Source organism: Hippichthys cyanospilos, chromosome 2, assembly GCF_059441005.1.
Source record: "Hippichthys cyanospilos isolate Australia breed blue-spotted pipefish chromosome 2, RoL_Hcya_1.0, whole genome shotgun sequence".
Lineage (NCBI taxonomy): Eukaryota > Metazoa > Chordata > Actinopteri > Syngnathiformes > Syngnathidae > Hippichthys > Hippichthys cyanospilos.
Window position 1 is genome coordinate 24,841,507 of NC_142370.1, and position 22,995 is coordinate 24,864,501.

Below are 22,995 nucleotides of genomic sequence, written 5' to 3' on the forward strand. Positions count from 1 at the left end.
GTCACAGGAATAGCTACCCGGATTAAATCGCGCCGTCCCAATTAAAGTGAGATTTACTGACATCAGTCACAGTTCATAGCAGTGATTACACTCAAGCTGTTGAGAAAGGGGATGATATAAAGGTTATGGGTTCTGCAACTGTTGGAAGTCTTGATTTCGCTCACTTTGCCTCCCTTTAACCTTTTTTCCTATTGCTAACAACGTAATGACACATTTGGGCCCACAACATCACATTGTGGCCCATAATTCTCAGAGGAACTTGAATAAGTAGCTCAGTTGAACATGTCTGCTTGTAATGAAACAAAAAGTACGCAGTCCCAAAGCTGTAGTGTTGCGCTTTCCATCTCCTCTGCAGACAATGTTATCCACGCTTATAAAAGGAGCTATTGATTCAATCACATAAGCAATTTTAGTCCATGAGAAAGGCCATCGATATGCACCTTGCAGGGACATGATAAGGATGGAACATTTAAGCATATATTTGTAATAATGGGATTGTTCTTTCCTTGAATGCTTCTCTAATGTATCATATGCAGCAGATGCTTCAGGGTATGTACTGTTGCTACAGTCAAAGCAAAATGTACAGGACTCCTAAATTGAAGCTAATGTTGTGACCAGTCAGTCCTCTTTTGGGTTCGCTTCCTCCCGGGAGGCTGTCGACAGCAGTGAGTCTCAAGCTGTCCTCGACGCTGCGTTACTATACAGTGGCACAAAATCCAGAAAAGAAACTAACTAAAAACACACAACAGCAATATTATGACTGAAAAGATGCCGAGGCAACATACTGTAAATGAAAATGACTGTGGTCACCTCTGACAAAGGTGAAATTTCATACACTGTAGTTATTATAGTGTGACCAAAAGTAATAGAAAGAACGTAACCACCTAATTGTCATAAATGCTAGAGAAGAAAAAGCAGTACAGAGCTCCCGTTGATCATTTATTCCCATTATTTCTAGTGATACACAAATCTCCACAAAATAACTTTGTATGGGTATGGCTTTAAAAGGCAAGGCCCCACGTGGTGGGGGACACTGTCGTCAACGGCTTTAGTTGTCTGTTGTTGGCTCTGAGCAGCAGCAACCGAAACGTTTTATCTTTATCCTTGACCTGTGTAATTATTACATTTCATTCTTACTTGAAGCAGTAGGCTTTTGGCTGATCATGGTCACCTCACCACTGACATGCAGATCTGTCAGCCAGAGCTGCTTTGCTGTATTACACTGTACATTATATTTTATATTTAGAGGATTGAAATGATCCCAAACGTTGGCCATCCTCTGTCCTTTACATACAGTATGCTTTCCTTCTGGCTCACGGATAAATGATGCAAAATGCAAAAAGACCTATGGCACCAAATTTACTATTTAAAAAGCTAGATTACAATGAGAATGCAAAATGTAAACCGCTTTTGCCAAAGGTACAATGGCAGCAACTCATGAAAGAAGGCCATACATTACAATACAAATGTGTACCCATGGCAGTGAGAACACATAGCCTACATTAAACAGGAAGCATTTCCTGACAAAGTCCTCTTCACTGTGTTATTATTGTGAGTGAGTGAGTGAGTGAGTGAGTGAGTGAGTGAGTGAGTGAGTGAGTGAGTGAGTGAGTGACACAAATTGTTTTTGCAAGGTAAATTAAACAAAGGCTGTAAAAAAACCCCCAAAAAAACAGTTTCAGTCATAAACAGGCTACTTGTTCGCACAGCTAAACAGTTAACAGTGAATCAACTATACAGTACTTTGCTTTTCCTCTCTACGATTTTTTTCCAAGCAACTTTCATAATGGTTGTCATGATGTCATATCCAAGAACAACACTAGAGTATTTAAATTACAATATTTTATTACTATTCCGATGCACACGGTTGTTTTACAATATGCCTGTCATGCTGTGCATGTTGGATATTTTTTGTTTTTGAGGAATATATAGAACAGCATTGCAAGTGAATATTTTTTTTTTAGAAAAAAAGTGGTTAAGTAAACTTGATTTCCATCACATATTGGCCATTGTTATCCTGGCCACATTTTTGAGGTACAGTGTTTATTATGTTTGATATAAATATCACACATTTTCACTCTTACTACCTACTTTTGTTTAAATTCTGTGTTAAATAGAGGTAAATCAAGGTGTACTTGTGTTCAACATAAATGTACAGTAGCGGGATGGAAACAAGTACAAGTGTATAGTGTCAAATCACGTTAAATTACAAAGTAGACACCTGCCCAGGTTACACACATTCTGTAGCTTTCAGTTAAGTACACTGCATTTTACATCCGATTTATGGGAAATTGTTTACAAATGTAAAATAATAAAACGGCCAACAAGTAAGGCTGTGTGAAAATTAGAAAATCAGGTTTTAAACATGGAGTTTTTTTGTGGTGTCTGCTGCCATCTAGAGACAACAAGACCATGCATACTGAAAAAATAAATTAATACAAACATTATACTCTACATCAGGTTTAAACTGAGGTAGATTTCTTTTTCAAATATTTCTGTCTCTAGCAAACAACATCACACACACACACACACACACACACGCTACGCTAACTCTCATCATACACATGAAATTTTTTCCTCTGCTCAATCCTGGTTCATTTTCAGCTGCCCGGCCTCTTCACACGTTCTCATCTCCACAGACAGCCGCTGCCTCTGCTCCTCATCCAGCCTTTTGTAGTTGTAGTAATGCATGATGAAGAAAAATATGCCGGGCACCAGCATAATCACACCGCAAGCGTAGTACATGTACTTGTAGTCCCCCCAAATATCTACGAGGGCTCCTGCAAAATAAAGTCGACTCATCACAAATGTTGATATTTCCATTTAACATACACGTGAGGCCATTCAGGTCAAACCTGAAAGCGGTGGACCGAGAAGGACCGGGCCACACTCGATAATGGTGACGAGCCCAACCGCGGTGGAGAAGCGATGCGCTCCCACGAGGTCCATCAACACTTCGAAGAGCAGAGAGCAGACCATTCCGAACGCCATCCCAAAAAAGACCGCATAGACCACCAAGCCCACATACCCAGTTGCCAGGGGGCACAAAATGTGACATGCTCCATTGTAAGAAACGGCAAAACTGAATAAATACTGGATTCTGGGCCGGACCCATTTTGTATTGCCAATCAAGCCGGTCGCCGGTCTGACAAACATGTCCACGAGAGCAAAAATAGAGAGCAAGAACGCCGCTGAATATTCATCCACACCTAGATGTTTGGCATATGGGGCCAGAAAAACCACAGGTGCAAAAAAGCCAAAGAACATGACCACGTTCCCAATGAGGTAAATGAGGAATCCCCTGTGTTTGAAGAGCGACACGTCTATACACCTGTGCACGCAGCCCTTTATAATAGTCTCCTTTTTCATTTCTACATTGGCTCGGTTTCCTTTGGGGACTTCTTCTGCTCCGGTCGTCTCACGTGGTTCACTTCTTGGTTCGGCTTGGCCTTTTTTGTTGACGGGTCTCATCAGAGAACCGGCAACACAACAGTTCAAAACCAGGGCTCCCAGAATCAGGAAGCTTCCTCTCCAGCCAAAAGAATCAAAGAGAAACTGATTAAGGGGAGCCAGAGTAAAGAGAACCACCGGACTCCCTGTCATCGCCAGCCCATTCGCCAGCGGCCGCTTCACATGAAAGTAGGTGCCAATGATGGTCAGGGCCGGCTGCAGATTGAAGGCGAGGCCAAAACCTGGGGAAATGAAACGAGTGTGCGTTAGCATGTCATTAAAAATACAGCAGATTGGGCTTAATGGTCGGTTAAGCAATGAGAGAAATGTCAAGCTATACCAGCACGATGCAAATAATTACATCTTTTTCTACCATTAAGACCGCTCTATGTTTGCATGATGGGGTTTTTATGAGCATTAGCTGTACAACGTTGTGCAGAAGAATTATAACATTGTGAGGTTTTCTGTTATAATGTCGCAGTTTAGAGCGCTAACGTAAAGTAGACAAATCGATTGATAAATCACTTACGACACATGTAGGAAAGAACGTATTTTAACAGCAATTAGCTGTCTTTTACAGACTCATCTAATGATTCCTTTTTCGGACAGGATAAGGTTTGGAGTTTTGTCACCACCATATAAAACATTAGTGTCTGCGATGTGGAAAATCTCTCTTTGAGCTTTTTACAGCCAACAGTCCATCCTAAACGGACAAAGGACATGCGTTTGCTACAAAACGGTGACATCATGATACATTTTGGCAGAAGTGGGCATCTTATATTTTTCTGCTGATCCGACAGTCATTAGTCATCAGTGCTCTGCTTCCCTTCCGTCATTGTCGGTCGGCATTTTTTTTTACAGCGGAAATTGTAATTGGCGGTCCGTCAGACAACCGCCGGTCCGTCGCTCACGTCCGTCACCACCCCACCTACCCGTCACACACTTTCGTTGTCAACTACCCCATAAGCGCCCGGCTCCGTAACATTTTTAAACACCGTTGTTCTAGTCATACATCCAATGAATCTAACGTCAATAATAATACGTTTGCGCGGCGTTTGAAATACGCAGTAGCAACACGTCTTGGTGGCAGAGTCATTGACTATAAAGTGGTTCTCGATCCTTTTAAAGGAAGCAAGCAACACAATAAACGGTTGGCTAGTATTTCCGTAAAGCGTAGGACGGATGGATATCTCAAGGAATGTCTATCCTGACGATTACAACGGCAGATGAAAAGCGAACTTCCAACATTTTTATTTCATTGTTTTATGAGCATTCTTTGGTCCTTCTGCAAACAAAACAAGCATACGTTGGTGACGGACAGTCCGGCGGTGCTGACTGCCACCTCCGCGTTTTCGTAAGAGCTACTTTGAACATGTAGTCTTCTATTTAATGAGAGTTTTATTTTTTTTCCTGTAGAGTTTTTCTACTGGATGCTCTGTCCAAAGATTTGGCTCCCAAATCAGTTTCTATTTGGTTGGTTTAAAAATGTTGAACGATACAGTCATGTTAATTGTAAAATATCCATCATTTCATTTATCATAATATTATTGTGTTCAGTAGTACAACGTTTGAATGCACTTTTCCATGGTACAAATGAGATGGCGCACACAAATATTTGACTTATGGGAGAGTATGAGTCTTTCACGACCATTCTTGTTTTTTGTTTGTTTTGCCGTGAACACCCCAACCAGCATAAAGCATTTGAGGTTGGAAGCAAACTTACTTTAAACTGGGTGTTTTGCCATTTGTATGTGATTTTAAAAATGTTGGAACCTCATTTGCAGTGGTATCTTGAGGTGTAATTCCATGATTTGCAGCTCTTTCGTCGGAAAATGGTGACAATGCACATATCCGTACATATCAAAAATGAGGCATTCACCATTTTGAGCAGGTGTTGTGCTAAAAAGCATGTTACACTTAATTTGCTCTTAATTTGAAAAGAAAAATACAATGTTGCTGCCCGAGCAATGAAAAACATCCCAGTACATTTGCTTATACTTGCAGAAACACAGTGAAAATCTCACATATCCCTTGGAGTGCCTTCACACACTCCCAGCAGTACACATAACTCTAATTTGTGAGCCAGTGCAGTATATATTCAAGTATTCAAAATATTCAAATATTCAATTCATTATACAGTATATTTGAATGATATAGCTGTATATAATTTTTATAATATTGCTTTTGGCTGGCGACCAGTCAAGGGTGTACCTCACGTCTTGCCAGCGAGTCAGCCGAGATGCACCCGTGACTCAATTATGGACAAATGATACAGACCATGAAGCACAGATGGACGAGCTGAGACGAGCTGAAAAGGTTTGGGAAAACCTCCAACTCACGCCTCAAAGAGTCTTTCTTGAAGTTCCATTTCAGACTACAGTATTTAGAAAGGGTCAATTACCTCCAATCACTCCAACACAGAGATACAGATGGACAATAGATGTTCCAAAAGAGGCGAGCACCATGGCAGAGGAAACCATGAGCCCACCGACCATGACGACGGGTCTGCTGCCATAGCGATTCACAAGAATGCTGCTCACAGGCCCTGCACAAGAGAGGGCAGCAATGTTTCCCCTAGGCCTCATTTCATCCAATTCAAACGCCAGAGAAATGTGCGACATTTCAACTGACCTGCTGCATACATAGATGCAAGCATGACCGAGGACACCCAGGCAATCTGGCTGTAGGAAATGGAAAAATATTCCTGAATTTCCTTGTAGTAGATGGTGAGCGACTTGGGAAAAGCATAGGCAAATCCTATGGAGATGAAGGAGGCGAAGACGACGGCCCAGCCCCAGCCTCCGTCTGGCGGAATGTAGCCCAGATTGGTCGCTGCTTTCGCTGGCATGTTGAATTGAATGGCTGAATGGAAAACAGAGGAAAAACCAATCAACAGAGTCAAGACTTCTTCAAGCACGTCAAGCAAAGGTTGTGACTCAAAGTTCGATGGTCAAACCACACCTCTGCACAATCCTCAAAATTGTATTGGCTGTTCTGTGAAGTGTGTTGTTGGGTGTGAGTGAGACTGGCTCCCTCGGAGGGGTCCCGCTGAAAGGCGTCTGATCTCATCACGTGTCCTTGTGCAATAAATACAAGTAACCAGGAGGTGGGGGCTAAAAACCCAGCCTGAGATTGTGAACTCAAGAATTATCCTCCTGCTGAAAATCATAGAAGTTAGGCCCAGTTTATTAACATCCTACTATATATATATATATATATATATATATATATATATATATATATATATATATATATATATATATATATATATATATATATCAACAACCTGCTTCCCAAGTGTCAGCCAATCAGCTCCCTACACTAATTGTGTGTCTTGTTCAGGTATTGATCACTGCCTCTTCAGTTTGGAGTGTATTTAGTTTCCTGTTTCTGTTCTGTTCTCATCGGGTCATTGTTGTGGTCCTTGTTGTTTGTTTTCTCCATCCCGCTGTAGTGTCTGTAAGTATAATTCCTGTGTTTTCTGAGTCCCTTATTCAAGTCTTTTTGTAATGAGTTCTGGAGGTTGTCACTCTGTATTCAGTTTTGACCTTGTTTGTTTGTTGTTTTTTCCCGTTGCCAAATTAACTTTCTGTTGAACACACCCTGCCTGTGGAGGGTATAAACTCATTTATTTATATGTTTCAATCAGGTTAATCCCAGGGACCTGAAGCAGTCTTTTTTGTTTGTTTGTTTTAACTAAACAATAATAATATAATTGGCCATTATTTCTATGACTGTTTTTATTATTCTTATTACAATTATAAATATATGATACATGAATGGCCTCAATGGCCTTTTATCGACTGCGTCAGTCAAACCGCATTTTGTTTATGTTTTGAGTAAACATGTTGTCTGTACTGTAATAATGTCATGTAAATAATTTAATGTTTTGATCACTTCTCAATGCCATTATTCTTGTGACATTTACTATTGAGGTGATGTCATTGACAAATCATTCTGCAACAGGGCAGGGGTAAAACCACAAATTTTCACTTTCACGTTCCATTAAGAGGAATGAAATATACTGTATTTTTAAAGATGAAATATGAAACCAGAAGAAGAGAAAAAAAATATTGCAATGATCACTGCAAAGCCAGTCTCCTCCCCGTAATGCAAGCAGTGCATATTTGGAGTGACTTTGAAATACTGACTAGTGTTGAGTTGTGTTATGTTCCATATGTATAACTTCAGGGGAAAAAAATGGGTTCAACTCTCATAATGTAACCAAAATATTTTTTTCTTTATGTGGCCAAATGCATTTTGAGGTATAATATCCAAAATAAAACATTCTGGTCAACACCAGACTGCACCAAATTTCAAATCATTTTTTAATTGGCACAGATATCTTGAATCAAATTTTCAATTATATTAATTTGACATTAAAAAAGTACAGGTCTGCATATTTTGTAACATCCATTATCGCTGTCGACATTAACCAAGGGAAGCATATCTCTTCTCAGGGAGGTGGATGGAAGAAACCTTGGGGAAATAACAAGCATTTTCAAAGGGACTTGAGCATTATTGTTCTACTTCCCTCCACTTAGCAGGGTGCCTCAGACTCCAGTCTCAGCTGTTCAAACATAGTGGTAACTGATTGTGATTGTGGAACATTTTCACCTTTGGTCACAGACTTAATGGGAATGATGTAAATTGCAAAAGCTAAACTTGATTTTTTTGTTTTACAGTTTTCAAGTACAATGTTGAAGTAAAACTTTGAAACGGTGCAAAGAACTGCCTCTGTTCACACAACATTTGCACAGGTTCCCACAGACACATGCACTTGCTGGGTTCTGAAGGCTTGTTAGGGAAATCTCAAAATGCTGAAAGAATAAAATTATTAAAGAACCTTCACGTTGAACATGAAGAACAGGAGTCATGCAGAGTTCAGAGAGTGGCAGAAACAGGCATGCGTGCTGTACCTACACAAAAAAAAAAGTACCTGAAGTGCTTTTTAACCGAAATACAGTTTCTTTCCAACTAAATATTGATTTAAAAAAATAATCATCCGTTTATCAAGGTCAAGCAATGATTACATTGTGAAATTGTTCAAATTTCAGAACAAGGACAGTTTTTCAGTGAACCTAACATGTTTTGGGAATGTGGAAGGAAGCTGCAGAAAACAGAAAATCCAGCTAAACACACAAAGAACATCCAAATGGCACACAGGCCAGATCTGACATCTCGACTCTAAAACTCAGAACTGTGCACACTGCGCACATGCTGTTAGTCAATTTTGTTCAAGTGATAAACCTTTCACAACATGTCTACGTAAAATGTATGGAACTTTGTATTAAATCCAACAATCCAAACAGACATTGTTCTCTTGGAATCGAGAAATCGAATGGAACTGAATGAAAATTACACGTGGCGCAAAAATTGAACATTATTTACACATCTCCCACTGAAGTGGTTCACCAGAAGTTGTTGGAATACTTGTAAATCTAGTGATTATACATTTGCTAAGAAATATGACTGCTTGCAAAGAAGACATGCTGTACTGTGAGAATGAGTGCACCGCTTCAATCAAAGAGAGAGGGTTCGGAGAGTCTGGGCAGAGCGCAGTAAAAGTGACCTTGGCCAGTTGTTCTCCGCTCTCCTTATGCGTGAGCTGGCTAAAGAATGCCTTTTGTCCTTTTTTGTGAACAGTTTCTTATGAATATCTAACAAATTAACCTGAGAGCAGAAACATTGTTTTTCCTTCTCAGTTCCACGCCACTAAAAATGATATGCAAATTTCTCATTTTTGACATAATGCTTTCAGTTGCCTATTATCTTTCACAATTCACATTTATCGGACTTAATGTTCAACTTTGTTTGCAATTAATAATTAAGGATAAGAAAACTTTAAGGGATGCACCGTGGGACACTTTTATGTCATCCCTACATGACCCTTTTGAACATATTATGTTCAACTTATACAATAAAGATAGGCTGGAGTTTAAAACACAAATGTTTTTCATGATTGTTGATATTAGTGCTTAGCATATTAGACGTGTGTAATACAAAAACATGTTTTCTAAATGTTTGTATAATTGTTTGTATAAGTGAGTTGTATAATTGATCAGATGAACCAATAATAATTTTATACATACACTATGTAATTATGTATAAAGTATGTAAAAAGTAACCATATAGCCTGTTTCCAACAAAAAATAATGTATTCAAATTGTAATTTATAACTGTACAAAACAACTTCCTGTTAGTATTTTACACTGCAATGTCGCAATTAATTTGCTGACTTTTACTTTCCCCTGCACGGTTACTACTTTAAGTATGCAATATAAATAAATTGAACTAGCCACGTAAATGTAAACGTGTGTAGTACAGTACTCGTATTTTTCAGAAAACATCTCTGTCACAACAATTGGTAATGCTGGTCCAGACTGTCATGACTGCAGCAACATGGCGGCCACTTTTTGCGTATAGGCGAGCACAAGAACTGCGGGATCCAATGACACGCCTTAAACCCGGAAGTTCAAAACACGCTTTGGATTTTGACCACGCCTGATTGGCCAGCAGCTCTTACAAAACAAGGTCTCGTGCGCAAATGTTGTGTTGTGGAACGAAATTGTGTACATTTGCGACGTTTTCCTTAACAGCTTCAAAGGTATCCCAGCGTGAGAATGCATCTCGTGTCGGCTTTAGCCAGGCTGCCCACGCGTGTCTTTTCCAGAATAATGCTTGCAAGCCCCCTTGTTTGCACACATCAGCATCGAAACTTCACTTCCCAATCCTGTGTCAAGGTGAGAATATTAGCACGCCACCGGTGTTCTTTTGCTGTTATCTTGCGCAGTTGCTGTTATGTTTTAAAGGCGGTGTGGGGATAGGTGCTTGCTTACAGTGGTCACCTCGATCAGGTTACACCAGGGGGTTACTGTGGCTCAAATGCCTTGTAAAACCATGTAGTAAGTAGAAGTGGTAAATATGATCAATTTTGCTTCTAGGTACTCTGAAATGATCTGTCATGAGTTTAGGAAAGCAAAATTCAATGTTTACAAGCGGCAATTCGCGTCATAATATAGTAATTAACAAAAACGATGACCATCCGTTAATGAAAGCCACACCGCAAGCGTCACACCATTATTTGAAGTGCATAACCTTGAAAATCCTAGATCACGACGCTCTTGGCCGGTTCAAGTTTTAGCAGCAGGTTGCCCTCGCGAACTGAAGCGTCAACTTGGCTGGCTGGTCAAAGTAGACACCAGATATATTTGGCTTTAGCTTTAAATGTCATTGATGCCACGTATGGCACCAATACTGCACGTTGAGGACCACCTGCTACTTGTCATTAATCAGAGGCATGCAGAAATGACAGGAAAATTCATGACTATCAGTGATTTAAGCATCACTCCGTAAACATACACATATTTCAAATTGATGTTTCGCAATGTGATAAGATCACAACGAAATGGCATCTCACATTCTGCGCAGCGACAGTCATTGGCAATTTATTGAGTGCACATCACAAGTTGTCCGGATTGTCTGTTGCTGTTCACTTTTAGTAGCGTGACTTGAAACTGTATCGATGAAACTGTATTTTATTTTTGCCCCAGGTGCTGTATGATGGACTCTGTCCCATATGTGTGACTGAGATCCGATTTCTCCAGTTTGTGCAGAGAAACCAGCCTGAAAAAGCGGAATTTGTGGATATCTCACTTGCTGGCTATGACGGCGCCAAATACAAAGGAGTCAGCTTTGAGGCAGCCATGGAGGAAATGCATGTGATTGATAAGGATGATAAGGTCAGGGTTATATAAAAAAGTCACAAAACGCAATGGTGATCACCTGCTTCTAATAAGGGAAGGGAAAACTACTCAGTATAAATGTGACAACGGGTGATGACATGATGGTGGTCCAAAAGTGATCATAAAAAAAAAAAAAAACACTGCGTTGGTGTTCACAGAAAACCATAAAACCACATTTACAGGTATATAAACTGGCATATTCATTTATCTGCACTCCATCTTCATCTGTGCCCTGTGAAAGAATATTTATAATTTTATACTAATATTTTCCCCCAAAATAAAAAAACAAACAAACAAGTCAAACACTGGAGAAAAGCTTGTATTTCCATATAAAAATTAATAACGAAATATCCTAACAGTGGTTTTGTTAAACAGCCGTAAAAAGTCTCAACACTAATGATTTTTGGGCTTCTAGACTACATGATGGTGTTAACTCAATGCCATTTCACACAGGTAAATAATAAAGTCATGCAAACATATGGGAAACATTGCCTCCTAGTGGTAGGATTACAAAGTACTTCATTTGACTTTTGATAAAACAAAAAAAGTTTGCCAAGCATTAGTTTAATTAATCATGGCAGCAAATATCTTGATTGCGATTAAAATTTGCTTAATTTTGCAGCCCTACTTAGAACCAAGTGTAAATCATTTAAATGCTTCAAGAAATAACAAATCTGAATGTTGAACCACCATGTTTTTCAACCCTCTGTATAAGGTATACTGAATCTTAACATAATTTCCAGCATCATTTGTGTGTTTTTTTTTTTTGTTTGTTTTTCTCTTTTAAGCCTAATTGTTTCTTTTATCGTCAGGTTCATCGGGGAGTTCCAGCATTCGCAATCATGTATGGTGCCGTGGGTATGGGATGGTTGGGCCGCTTTATGATGTGGCCGCCAGTGAAACCGGTCATGGACAAGGCTTATGCTATCTTTGCCCGGAATCGCTTAAAGTGGACTGGACGTGGGACAGAGTGCACCACAGGACGTTGTGAAAAGAAAACACAGTGAATAGCACAAATACAAAACTCTCATCATTAACCAAAGGGGAAAAACACTAAGTGTTTGAAGATGTAATCCATGTAAAATAGGCATGCTTTTTATTCTTATTGTATGTGCTGCATTTCACCTGCCACTTGGCGTCAGTACAGTAAGTATGTTGACCTCCATTCTATGCCATGCCCTGCAAATGGCAAAAATGAGGCCTTGGATCTCAATATCCCTATACAACAAGTATAACGTAATCGGATGGTACGGACTTGGAAGGTAAATGATTGTCGCTCATTCCAACCTAACTTCCCTTTTTTTGCAAAGGCTTCACTTTGTTATGAGCCACATATTGTTTCTATTTGTCACATATATGTGTAAAATGTCATGGTTCAACCACAAAAAGAACAAATGTTGTATTTATGATGCCTCAATTACCTTATATTGTGTAAAACTTGGGTGTATAATGCTATTATTCTGTTATTTGACACAATATGTTGCTTGCAAGTATACAAGGAAAACGATACAGTGGTGTTTGGAAATATAAGTGGCCAGGTTTTCTTTGATAATGTATGAGCCTTAGATAACTTAGGAGCTTTTGTTGTGCTAATTACTTATTGCTATGACTCAGATGCAAAGATTTGACATACAAATGCTCCACAGCAGCATGAAACTAAACTCTCTTCACAACAAACAGCGGTTTCAACGATTTTTAGAAGAAAAGATAAATTACAACAATAGATCTCTCCTTGGTCCTTTTTTTTCCCCAAAGCGGGTGCCATATCACAGAGGTTTCGTTTATGGTTGAAGCGCAAAAAAGCCAAGAAAAGAGGAGTACTAGGTGGTGCGAAACAAGAGGCACGTGTGGCAAAGTGCAAGCTCTATATTTCTGCCACATCAGTGCCATCTGAAAGAGTATTTCCAACTGCTGGGGACATATTAACACAGTCAAGGGCTTTCTTAAAAAAAAAAAAAAAAAGTGGACATGCTTTAAAAAAAAAATCCTAAGTTTAATGTGCACAATATGTATTACAATGCACCTTTGCTGTATCACAATATATTGCAATACACTTAAAAAAAAAAATCATTCATTCATTGTGTGATTGTTTTTTAGCCATTCAATTATATTATATTATTATACATTTTGTGTAGCAGAAAATAAGTGCCAACCACTTCCAAATTTAAAGTGTATCTTGTTTATGCGCTTGATTGATGATCATATGAAACGTTAGTGGAGAGGACGGTCCTGGACCTAGTGGGTGTTTATTTATTTATTATTCAAGTATTTGCGGTATAAATAGCGACGTTGTATAAAACAATGGCACAGTGGTGTTTCTTTGTAGTCCCCGCAGGACAGCGGTGTTTGTGACAATGTGTTCAATTTCAATGCGCGTGTACAGGATGTGTGCTATGTCTTGACACAAGACGGAGCTAACATTAGCTCGCTCGTGTTTCCAGCAGTCATGCAGCAATGGCACCATGCACATGACCTTAAGCCTATTTCGCTTTGAACACTGCTCAAGACCACCCACCACCACCTCCTCACGTGCTATTTCATCCAATAAGGTTCTACTTTAAAGCTTGGACTGGAGTATCCAAACACAAATTGGATATTGCTAAGGAACAGCTTTACAAGTGGATTTTCATTTAGACAAACTATAACAAATATCACTTAGTGGTTGAAGCGGATGGATAAAGACAGAAGAAACAAATCTATCAGGTAAATGATTCAGCTGATCGCGCTCAAAGTTAAAAATAAATTATTTTTGTCTTGACCGTCTCTTATGAGAGCGTCAAACAAACGGAACTCTGCCCTTTTCTCCCCCCACCCCTCGTAGACTCTTGTCCCACTTACAAAATACGAATACAGTTTGTGCAAAGGACATCCAAGGGCATGCTACAGTGTTGATTGCATTCCCATGGAATACTGATCTGGATGAACGAAAGAAGCGTCTGAAATAAACACTTCATTTCTTCGTTTGTAAACGGCGTTCAAAACAGCGCCCTGCCTGTGAAAACAGTCATTCTAATCATATTTGACAAATTGAGCACGGCTTTAAATCGCTGAAGCTGTGATAGACTACTTTTGCCACTAGATGGTGCTGCTACACTGAACATTAATCGTGCAACAAATTCTAGACGTCAAACAACTGCTTTGTGATCAAATCTTTGAAAAGTGGTATCGTTTTTCCCTGAAACATCTTCGGCATCTCCCATGCATGCAAAAATAAAATGTTGACTTGGACTTGCAGGTGATCACATCAGGCCAACAATGGGTCGTTTCCTCAGGATCAACCTCAAGATTGTGGACTGTGATTGGAGATCATACTGTAAAATGAAGTACTTCTTCATTCTCCTAAGGAACCCAGGTGGTGACCCGTTCCACCTCCACAGATATTTATCGATGCCTGCTTCTCATCCCCGCAGACTCGCCTGCAAAACCTTCTCTAAACTACGCAGCGACAGATCTGGCTCTAATCTCTTTCTTCATGATTTTTTCAAACAAGTGGAGCATCCCCAGATTATGAGATGGTACTCAACCTTGAACAGGATTGGAGCCCAGGCTGCCCCTGGGATGACATTGGAAACGTGCTATCAGGGAGGTTCCCGGGTTCGGCCTTTCAATCAACAGTTCCGACACGTTAACATTAATTTCCGAAATAAAGACATTGCGGCTCAGGCTGAAAATGCTCACCTCAGCAGGACACGGCTGCATTGTCAAAGTCTGCATTGTCAAAGTCAGCAAGCATCCGCACAGAGACCTTTATCTGATGCTAACGATATAACCGTTCAACCACGAGAAAACAAACAGAATGACTTAAGTGTTGCAATCCAGGAAAGTTCTCCACTGCAACTATTCCACATCAGTTCTTTGGCCACAAGATTTGGCCAGAGCTACAAATATGTCGCCACTCACATTAACTCTGTCTTTTCACTGGGTTTTGCTAAATTGCAAGTCCCAGAGGAAGGGGGACTTACAAAAGGATCCAGCAGAAGATTGAAGAGGAGAAAAACACAAAGTAACCAGGTCATATATTCCCAAGACAATGCAATGCCACATTTAAAATCAAGCGCTGACCAGGCAACTGCAGAACTCAAGCACAGCGAGGACCTGGAACACGACTATCGCCGTTTTGCAAGACACAACAATAAGCACTTTGGTGCCAAAGTTGCTGAAGGCGCCAGCTGCCAGAGCCATCCAGAACCTTGTACGCAACCTGCCTCACTCACGCTAGGCAGCCCAACACAACGCAACCTTGAAAGTGGACTTTTCCATAGCAGTCACAATGCAACCAACTTTGGGGAGAACCATTTGCAGATGTCGAGTCACATTAATCGCTACTTTAAGGCTGAAAACAGGTTACATGATACTGGCAGAAATCCAAAGAAGGAGATTCATTCGCCCGCTGCAGGCCTACGAAAGGCAATCTCCTTCAGGGACTGCTTTCGTCACCCCATAAGCGCCATCCCCGACCTGCTGGGGTCTTACCTGAACCAGTGGGCCATGCCACGGGATGCTGAGTCAAATCCTGCAGCGACAGGACCAGAAGCAACCGTCAGTGAAAAGGTGAACATAATGTGAACATAATGGAATGTCCCTTTTGAAGCGCTAAAATTGTCTTTCAGTATACCTGTGTCATAAAGTGGTCAAAATCGATTTTGTGTTACGTTATCAGCGATTCTTGAGCCACAAGCCAGCCAAGGAAGGGATCCATGGCTTGATTGAGAACCTGAAGCAGGCTTCATCTGCAGAAGTGGTGACTACCTGTGTGGAGAAGCTGAATGAACACCTGCGATGTCACCCCTCGTGTAAAGCTTTGATGTGGCAGGTACGTTAACCCTTTCATGCGGTGTTATCACAACCGTGGCCATTTCTCTCTCCCTCTAGACATAAATCATGATTTCAAAGTTGCCATGAGTTCCTGTTCAACTGACATAGCATATGTTGCCATTCACTGGTCTGCTGTTGTGATCGCAAAAGAATCCTTAAACCAAAGGTGTAGCTTGGGAAAGAACAGCTTCCATTGCCTCTATTTGAGGAGAATATTACAGGTTTAAAAAAAAAAAAAAGAGACTTAAAACAAAGTGCTGTGCCATGTGTATCTTGATTTATTAAACTATAATTATGCAACTATAATTTATTAAACTACTGTATAATTATAACTCTGGGAATGTATTATTATAATTATAACCACTTCCACCAGAAAATGGTGTCATTAATGACAATGCACATACTGTATGTATAAAATTGAATGAAATCAAAGCTTACACAATTTTGCAAAACAGTCACAAAACGCAATTTAGCTACAAGTTGCTCTATGTTCAAATTAATTTGGAAAGAAAAGTATTCTGTGCCTGTCAGGGCATTGAAATTAGAGCTGCTAATACCTGAAGAAACCCTGGTAAAATCTCATGTACCCCTTGAAGAGCCTTCAAGTATAGACAAAAAAAAATACATACTCTTTTGGACCACAATTTATTGGGCTTTTTTTTTTTTTTTTTATCCATCTTTAAATTCTGTTTTAAATTTCCAGAGTGTAGTCCTACTTTGATTCCAATCTCCATATCTGTCTCCCCATATTCCTTTATTTCTTTCGTCTTGAAGTTTATTTTTTGTTTGTTCTTTTAATTCACCCTAATTGTAGAACTTTAATTGTATTATAGCCTATTGTACCCCGTGACTGGCTGGCAAACAGATTGGGAAAGTGGCAGTGCCTCACCCACTGGCCTCTGGAACTGGGGTTAGCCTCATTGGAGTCCTAGGTCCGAGGTGGCTGATCAAAGTTTTGGCCATAAGGTGGTCGGCGCCTGTTATGGTGGCAATACTCAAATCCGCTGGTGGAAACCAGCAATGAGGGATGCTGTCAAGCTGGATAAGGAGTCCTACTGGGCCTTTTTCACCTGTGGGATTCATGAGACAGCTGACAGGTACTGACTGGCCAAGTGGAGTGCGGGTGCGGGAGGAGTTCCGTGAGGCAATGGAAACTGCTTTTGGACGGCTTCTGGTCCTCCGTCCGGTGTCTCAGGAGGGGGAAGCGGTGCACCATTAACACTGTGTACAGTGGAGATTGCTGCTCACCTCAACTTAGAGCGTCATGAACCGGTGTACAGAATACTTCGAGGGATCACATTTCCCAGACAGGTCTAATCAGGGGTGATGGAGAGGTGGGTCCATCAGGAAGTCAAATCTGAGATTCTGGAGGAGCAGTGGGGTGGAGTGCACTCTCCGGGTTGGGGATGAGGTCCTGGCCCAAGTGGAAGAGTTCAAGTATCTTGGGGTTTTGTTTACGAGTGAGGGTAGAATGGAACGGGAGATCAACAGGCATATTGCTGCAGCGTCTGCTGTGATGAAGCCTCTGGACTGGTCTGTTGTGGTAAAGAAAGAGCTAAGCCAAAAGGCAAAGCTCTGTATTTACTGGTTGATCTATGTTTCGACTGTCACCTAGCATCACAAAGTGTGGATTGTGACCAAAAGAACGGACGAGGGTGGGTGGGGGGGAGTCCTGTGCTTCCCTGCAAAACCTGCTAAAGCGATAGAAAAGGTATATAGCTAAACATTTGAGTATTTCAGGGTGAAGGTCTTCTAATACCTATTTTTTTAACAGCCATAAGGGAACTCTTTCTTCCAAAAATGGTTCTCTGTCTTAAAATGGTTCTCACAAGAACACTCAGTAGTACAACTCTTGAAGGATCATTTTATCAAGAAAGAACAAAATGATTCTCAATGGAATTGATGGACCCAGAGAACTCTTAAGTGCCCACTGCACAACTGCACAGATGTTCTTCCTACCTACACGCATCATTTAAAGGGAAAGAAAGGAGCCTCTTTGATTGGCTATGATCGAACGTCACTATTTCACAGATCTGCCGACCTATGCTTGTCTGCGAGATTGCCAAAATTGGGTCTAACCATCCTCTACATCAGGGGTGGGCAACTCCAGGCCTCGGGGGCCGGTGTCCTGCATGTTTTCCTGTTTTCGCTCTCAAATGATTAGGATTATTCTCAAGCTCCAGCAGAACTTGTTGATGAGCTAATGGTTTAAATCAGGTGTGTTAGGGAGAGAAAACTGGAAAACATGCAGGACACCGGCCCTCGAGGGCTGGAGTTGCCCACCCCTGCTCTACATAGAGGCGGGAGTCATGCAGGCCCGAAAATATGGTCCATAGACTTACTTCCAAAATTTTTGCAAGGCATTTCACAGTACTAGATTATATTAACTCATTCAGTGCCATGGACAAGAATTCTCATCTTTTACAATAGTAATAACAATAATGAATCATAAAATCTGGTCAAATATGGGTTTTTTTTGTTTTTGTGTTTTTTTTTTTTTTAATGCAGAGGAGCTGACACACTTGACTAATGCTTAATATAAGCCAATTGAGCACTGTAGTTATAACTGTGACCATTGGATAGCAGTGTTTCCACACTTACAACACAGCTGTTAACAACTGCAAGTGTAACTGAAGAATTGAAGTCAATCTTTCAAGGGCAGCACCCATATTTACATAGACATGACACAATATTCTGTTGGCCTTGAAGGGTGTGTGAAGATGCTAAATATACTGGACCTCAACGCGTGGCACTGAAGAGTTAAACTATGTGAACACCTAGTTTAATTCATTAAGTAGTATTTCACAGGTTACTCATACTTTAATTCATTATATTTTTAAAAACAAAGAAAAATAGTCACAAATTTGTGTAAAACCACCCCCTTGAAATATTAATGTTGTTTTTGTTATTGTTTACATGTCAAATTTAATCCAAATATTTCTTGTGCAAGGCTGACATATAGTAATAAAGTGATATCTTCAGGAGAAAACAGCCGTGACATTGGTGAGACAGCGGCGGATCTACAGAGACAACCAAGCTATCCAGACCGCCATAAGAGAAGCACTGGCTCTCATAGGCTATGTGGACCCTGTCAAAGGTCGTGGCATCAAGGTTCTCTCCATTGATGGGGGAGGTACAAGGTAAGAGTCTTACGAGACACAAAATCAATTTGCCGGTTTCACATAAAAAAAAAAAAAAAACAACACACCAACAGACCAACGCATGTTTGTGGTGCGACCCCGGCAATTTCTCATATTGAGGATTCCCCCCCGATTTATTTAAACGGGAATCCATGATAAATAGATTTGTGCAAATTGCAGGAGTTGTCTGTATTTCACAGTATTAAGCAAAGCAAAGGGAAACAAGATATAAAACGTATTCTGTGATTCCCACAACACAGAGCCTGATATCCTAAGCATAAACTTATCCTAAAGAAAATATGCTGAGTATCCATTTCAGATGAAAAATATGAACAAAGAAATTATTTGATAGAAAAAAAACAAAAAACTTTTGCTAAGGTTAGCACGTGCGCCTCAAAGTTCAGAGGTTGCGGGTTCGCTTCCAGCCCTCGGCTTCCTGTGTGGAGTTTGCATTTTCTCCACCTGCCTGGTTGGGTTTTAACTGGGTACTCCGATTACCTCCCACACTTCAAAAACATGCATGGTTGATATTTTGCAAAGGGCACTCTAAATTGTCCTCTGATTAATTGGGTGGACCCTGCTGCTGTCTGAAGACATCGGGGATAGGCTCCAGCACTCTCACAATACTGAGGATACACGCTTTAGATGATTGATGGATGGATGGAACTTAAAAACCCCCCAACATATTTTCATTAGATTTTTAGGTTTCGTGTAGCAGTAGTAGTTGTTTTGGCAATATTATTATGTGCATCTTCGCAAGTATTTTAAATGGACTTTGTGTAGGAATAATATTTTAATTCCCGTTGATGTTCAAAAATTATTAGCCTATTACCAAAAATGTCCTTTGACTTTTGAAAGCATTACTTAGTATAGTGTGATTGAAATTGATACCCCTGCTTTGGGAACCCCGATTAGATCATGCCCACCCCCCAAGGCCCTGGCACCAATGGGGCTTTTTTTCCCCACCAACTTCACCTTATATTGTTCATTGAGAACAGCTCATGAGCAGCACAAAGTCTGAATACAAAGTAGTGCTCTGGTTCTGATCTGTTATAATAATCGAGACACGCGTATCTTTCCACCGCAACAAAATGACACCTCAAAGAGGAGCCCATTACAATAGCATTGTTAGAGTAATAGCTATTGTGATTATGCCAATACAAATAACAATGTTATAGCCAAGTGCAACTCTGATTGTCTATTCAAGTCCACAATTATCTAGTGGCATAGCCAGTTTGCCCGTTTGGAAATACAGACAATGGGTTCGGTGGAAAAAAAAAAAAAAACCTGTCTCTAAAATTAAAGTACACATTGTATTTTTTTTACTAAACATTTTACTGTAATGACAATTGAATGAGATCTGCTGGCACTCTTGTATACATATGAGAAAAAGAAAAACATTTATATTTGTACATATATACATTTATACATGTAGATAAGTACCACATTTTTAAATTTTCTGTTCTGAATTACAATATCCATTCATCCATCCATCCATCCATCCATCCATCCATCCATCCATCCATTTTTAGGGCAACTTCTCCTCACTAGGGTCTCCGGTGCCTATCCCAGCTCTCTACGGGCAGCAGGTGGGGGACACCCTGAACCGATTGCTAGCCAATTGCAGGGCACATAGGGACAAACAACCATTTACGCACCCAATCACGCCTGAGGACAATTTAGAGTAGCCATGTCCAAAGTCCGGCCTGGGGGTCAATTGCTGAGCTGTTCAAATTTTCACCGGCCCGCAGCCTCTGTTATCAAATCAATAATGACAGTGTGAAGGTGCCATGAGGATCTGTCTCATGGCATGCTCAAGTACTTTCTTTTGTGTGGCCATCCAGAGGCGTGGTGCCGCTGCAGGTGTTGAAGCTGCTGGAAGCACAAACGGGAAAAAAGATTCATCAGCTGTTTGACTACATTTGTGGCGTCAGCACAGGTGACCAAGTTGTGAATGTGAAACGTGTTTGACAATAAATTAAATAAATAATGTGGTCATAATATTCCCAGGTCTCATAATTTAATTCACTCCAGGAGCTGTCTTAGCCTTCATGCTTGGCCTGGCCCATTTTTCCCTGGAGGAGTGCGCTGAGATGTATCGCCGATTTGGCTCCGAGGTTTTCAGGCAAAACCGTTTGGTTGGCACTGTAAAAATGGGTTGGAGTCACTCTTACTATAACACCGAGACATGGGAGAGCATACTGAGGTACACACACAATGGAATTGGGAACATTTTGCAGACGTGACGCGCAAGGTGGAATGTCCCGTCACATTTTTAATGTATTCAGAGAGAAACTTGGCGATCGAGCGCTCATCAAAACTGCCGGAGACGAGTCCTGTCCCAAGGTAGGAACGCATAGACAAAGAAAAGCGAATTGAGCTGTTTGCATTTATTGGATGTGCTTAGGTTTCAGCTGTCAGCGCTGTGGTCAATTGGGGCAACAGTCCAAAACCATTCATCTTCTGCAATTACAACCACAAACCAGGATCTCTGAGCCGCTACGCGGGAGGGTCCAGCTACCCCATGTGGCAGGCGGTGCGCGCGTCATCGGCTGCTCCGGGATACTTCCAGGAATTCCCCTTGCAGAGCGACATCCACCAGGTGGGAAAAAGGAATTGTTCACCCAACTTGTAAAGTTAGTTGATGTTAGAAGTATGTCATTCCACACCACCAAACAGAAAGTCACAAAAAATTGGTATCATGAAAGAGAAATCGTTTTTGCTTGGCTTTTGCCGTGTGTGAAGTGTTGTTGCACTAAATGTTTCTAATTTGAAAATGGTTAACATTTGTTAACATGATGATTTATGTTGCTTTTTTTTTCTTTTGTTGATGTAAAAAAAAGGATACAATTTTAGGTATACTCCTATAGTTTTTAGTGACGACGATCTCATTTATAGTCACAGCGATGAGTGTGGGGGGTGCAGAAGTTTTGGCTTCGGTGCCAGTTCTTCTTTGCTTTTCAACAAGAAGCGTGCATCTTGCAAAAGGGCTCGACTCATTTCTTTTCATCATAGGATGGAGGGATCATCATGAACAACCCCTGCGCCTTAGCTGTGCACGAGAGCAGACTTCTGTGGCCCAAGCACGCATTCCAATGCGTGTTGTCCCTTGGTACCGGTCGCTATGACAACGCTAAGAGGGGCCCTGCCACCTCCACCAGCCTGAGAGCCAAAATAAGCAACTTGATCAGCAGCGCCACCGACACCGAGGGGGTCCATACGCTTTTGGATGACCTGCTTCCCCCCGATGTCTACTTCCGCTTCAACCCCATGCTGAGTGCTGAGGTGTCCCTTGACGAGAGCCGCCCGGGGGCACTGGACCGGCTGGAGAAAGACACGCGGGTTTACCTGGAGCGAAACCGCTTCAAACTGGCCCGACTCTGTTTGGTGCTCGGGGCGGAGCGTTCGGCCGTTAGCAAAACCAAGGACTGGATCGGCGAAAGGGCCTGGGAGATGAAGCACAAATGGGTCTAGAACTAGTAGAGCAATAGACCTACGAGCCCACCCCGGATGAGCGGTACATAATGGATTGATGAGTACTGATCATTTTTTTATGGAGTTATGTCGCCGTCCAAAAGACGCACGCATGTTTAACATTTCGTTTGAGCGCGACTCTAAATTGTGTTTGGTTTGATTTTTTTTCCCGTATGACTATGAGTTTGCGAAAACTTGCGAAAGCAAAAAGTGTTTCGAATGCTCGCTCAACATCTCGCTCTCGCTCGCGATACTCCTCCCTCCCTTGCTCAACATCGCGTTTGCTCAACATCCAAGCTGTCAATCAATGTGCTTTCACAAGCTCTGATTGGCTGGTTTTGTGGCACAAACGTAACGCGTGAGCAGAACTG

The 22,995-nt window shown here is 41.0% G+C and overlaps 3 protein-coding genes across 3 annotated transcripts; 2 read left to right on the forward strand and 1 right to left on the reverse strand.

The window, feature by feature from the left end:
• Nucleotides 1-1,809: 1,809 nt before the first annotated feature.
• LOC148427978 (monocarboxylate transporter 2-like) lies at nucleotides 1,810-6,370 on the reverse strand. Its single transcript, XM_088408522.1, has 4 exons — nucleotides 6,082-6,370; nucleotides 5,852-5,995; nucleotides 2,856-3,692; nucleotides 1,810-2,780 (listed from the first exon to the last, which is right to left on the reverse strand). Exons 1-4 carry the CDS (start codon nucleotides 6,296-6,298, stop codon nucleotides 2,584-2,586), a joined length of 1,395 nt encoding a protein of 464 aa, XP_088264648.1. The 5' UTR covers nucleotides 6,299-6,370; the 3' UTR covers nucleotides 1,810-2,583.
• Nucleotides 6,371-10,050: 3,680 nt separating this feature from the next.
• On the forward strand, nucleotides 10,051-12,601 carry LOC148427979 (uncharacterized). The gene is made up of 3 exons (XM_088408523.1): nucleotides 10,051-10,193; nucleotides 11,004-11,192; nucleotides 12,008-12,601. The coding sequence occupies exons 1-3, from the start codon at nucleotides 10,074-10,076 to the stop codon at nucleotides 12,200-12,202; spliced, it is 504 nt and encodes a 167-aa protein (XP_088264649.1). The 5' UTR covers nucleotides 10,051-10,073; the 3' UTR covers nucleotides 12,203-12,601.
• Nucleotides 12,602-13,773: 1,172 nt separating this feature from the next.
• On the forward strand, nucleotides 13,774-22,796 carry LOC148427980 (calcium-independent phospholipase A2-gamma-like). Its single transcript, XM_088407898.1, has 9 exons — nucleotides 13,774-13,898; nucleotides 14,431-15,746; nucleotides 15,856-16,008; nucleotides 18,993-19,150; nucleotides 20,995-21,089; nucleotides 21,185-21,356; nucleotides 21,439-21,496; nucleotides 21,558-21,752; nucleotides 22,166-22,796. The coding sequence occupies exons 2-9, from the start codon at nucleotides 14,451-14,453 to the stop codon at nucleotides 22,622-22,624; spliced, it is 2,586 nt and encodes an 861-aa protein (XP_088264024.1). The 5' UTR covers nucleotides 13,774-13,898; nucleotides 14,431-14,450; the 3' UTR covers nucleotides 22,625-22,796.
• The last annotated feature ends 199 nt before the right edge of the window (nucleotides 22,797-22,995 follow it).

What these genes read in the sequence shown, in the direction of transcription:
- LOC148427980 (XM_088407898.1), top strand. Translation starts at nt 14,451, where the DNA reads ATGGGTCGTTTCCTCAGGATCAACCTCAAGATTGTGGACTGTGATTGG. An exon ending in AAGCAACCGTCAGTGAAAAG is followed by an intron (nt 15,747 to 15,855) that starts GTGAACATAATG and finishes TTACGTTATCAG; the next exon opens with CGATTCTTGAGCCACAAGCC. An exon ending in GAGACGAGTCCTGTCCCAAG is followed by an intron (nt 21,497 to 21,557) that starts GTAGGAACGCAT and finishes GGATGTGCTTAG; the next exon opens with GTTTCAGCTGTCAGCGCTGT.
- LOC148427978 (XM_088408522.1), bottom strand. Translation starts at nt 6,298, where the DNA reads ATGCCAGCGAAAGCAGCGACCAATCTGGGCTACATTCCGCCAGACGGA. An exon ending in CTGTGTTGGAGTGATTGGAG is followed by an intron (nt 3,693 to 5,851) that starts GTAATTGACCCT and finishes TCATTTCCCCAG; the next exon opens with GTTTTGGCCTCGCCTTCAAT. An exon ending in TCTCGGTCCACCGCTTTCAG is followed by an intron (nt 2,781 to 2,855) that starts GTTTGACCTGAA and finishes TTTATTTTGCAG; the next exon opens with GAGCCCTCGTAGATATTTGG.
- LOC148427979 (XM_088408523.1), top strand. Translation starts at nt 10,074, where the DNA reads ATGCATCTCGTGTCGGCTTTAGCCAGGCTGCCCACGCGTGTCTTTTCC. An exon ending in CTTCCCAATCCTGTGTCAAG is followed by an intron (nt 10,194 to 11,003) that starts GTGAGAATATTA and finishes TTTTTGCCCCAG; the next exon opens with GTGCTGTATGATGGACTCTG. An exon ending in TGATTGATAAGGATGATAAG is followed by an intron (nt 11,193 to 12,007) that starts GTCAGGGTTATA and finishes TTTTATCGTCAG; the next exon opens with GTTCATCGGGGAGTTCCAGC.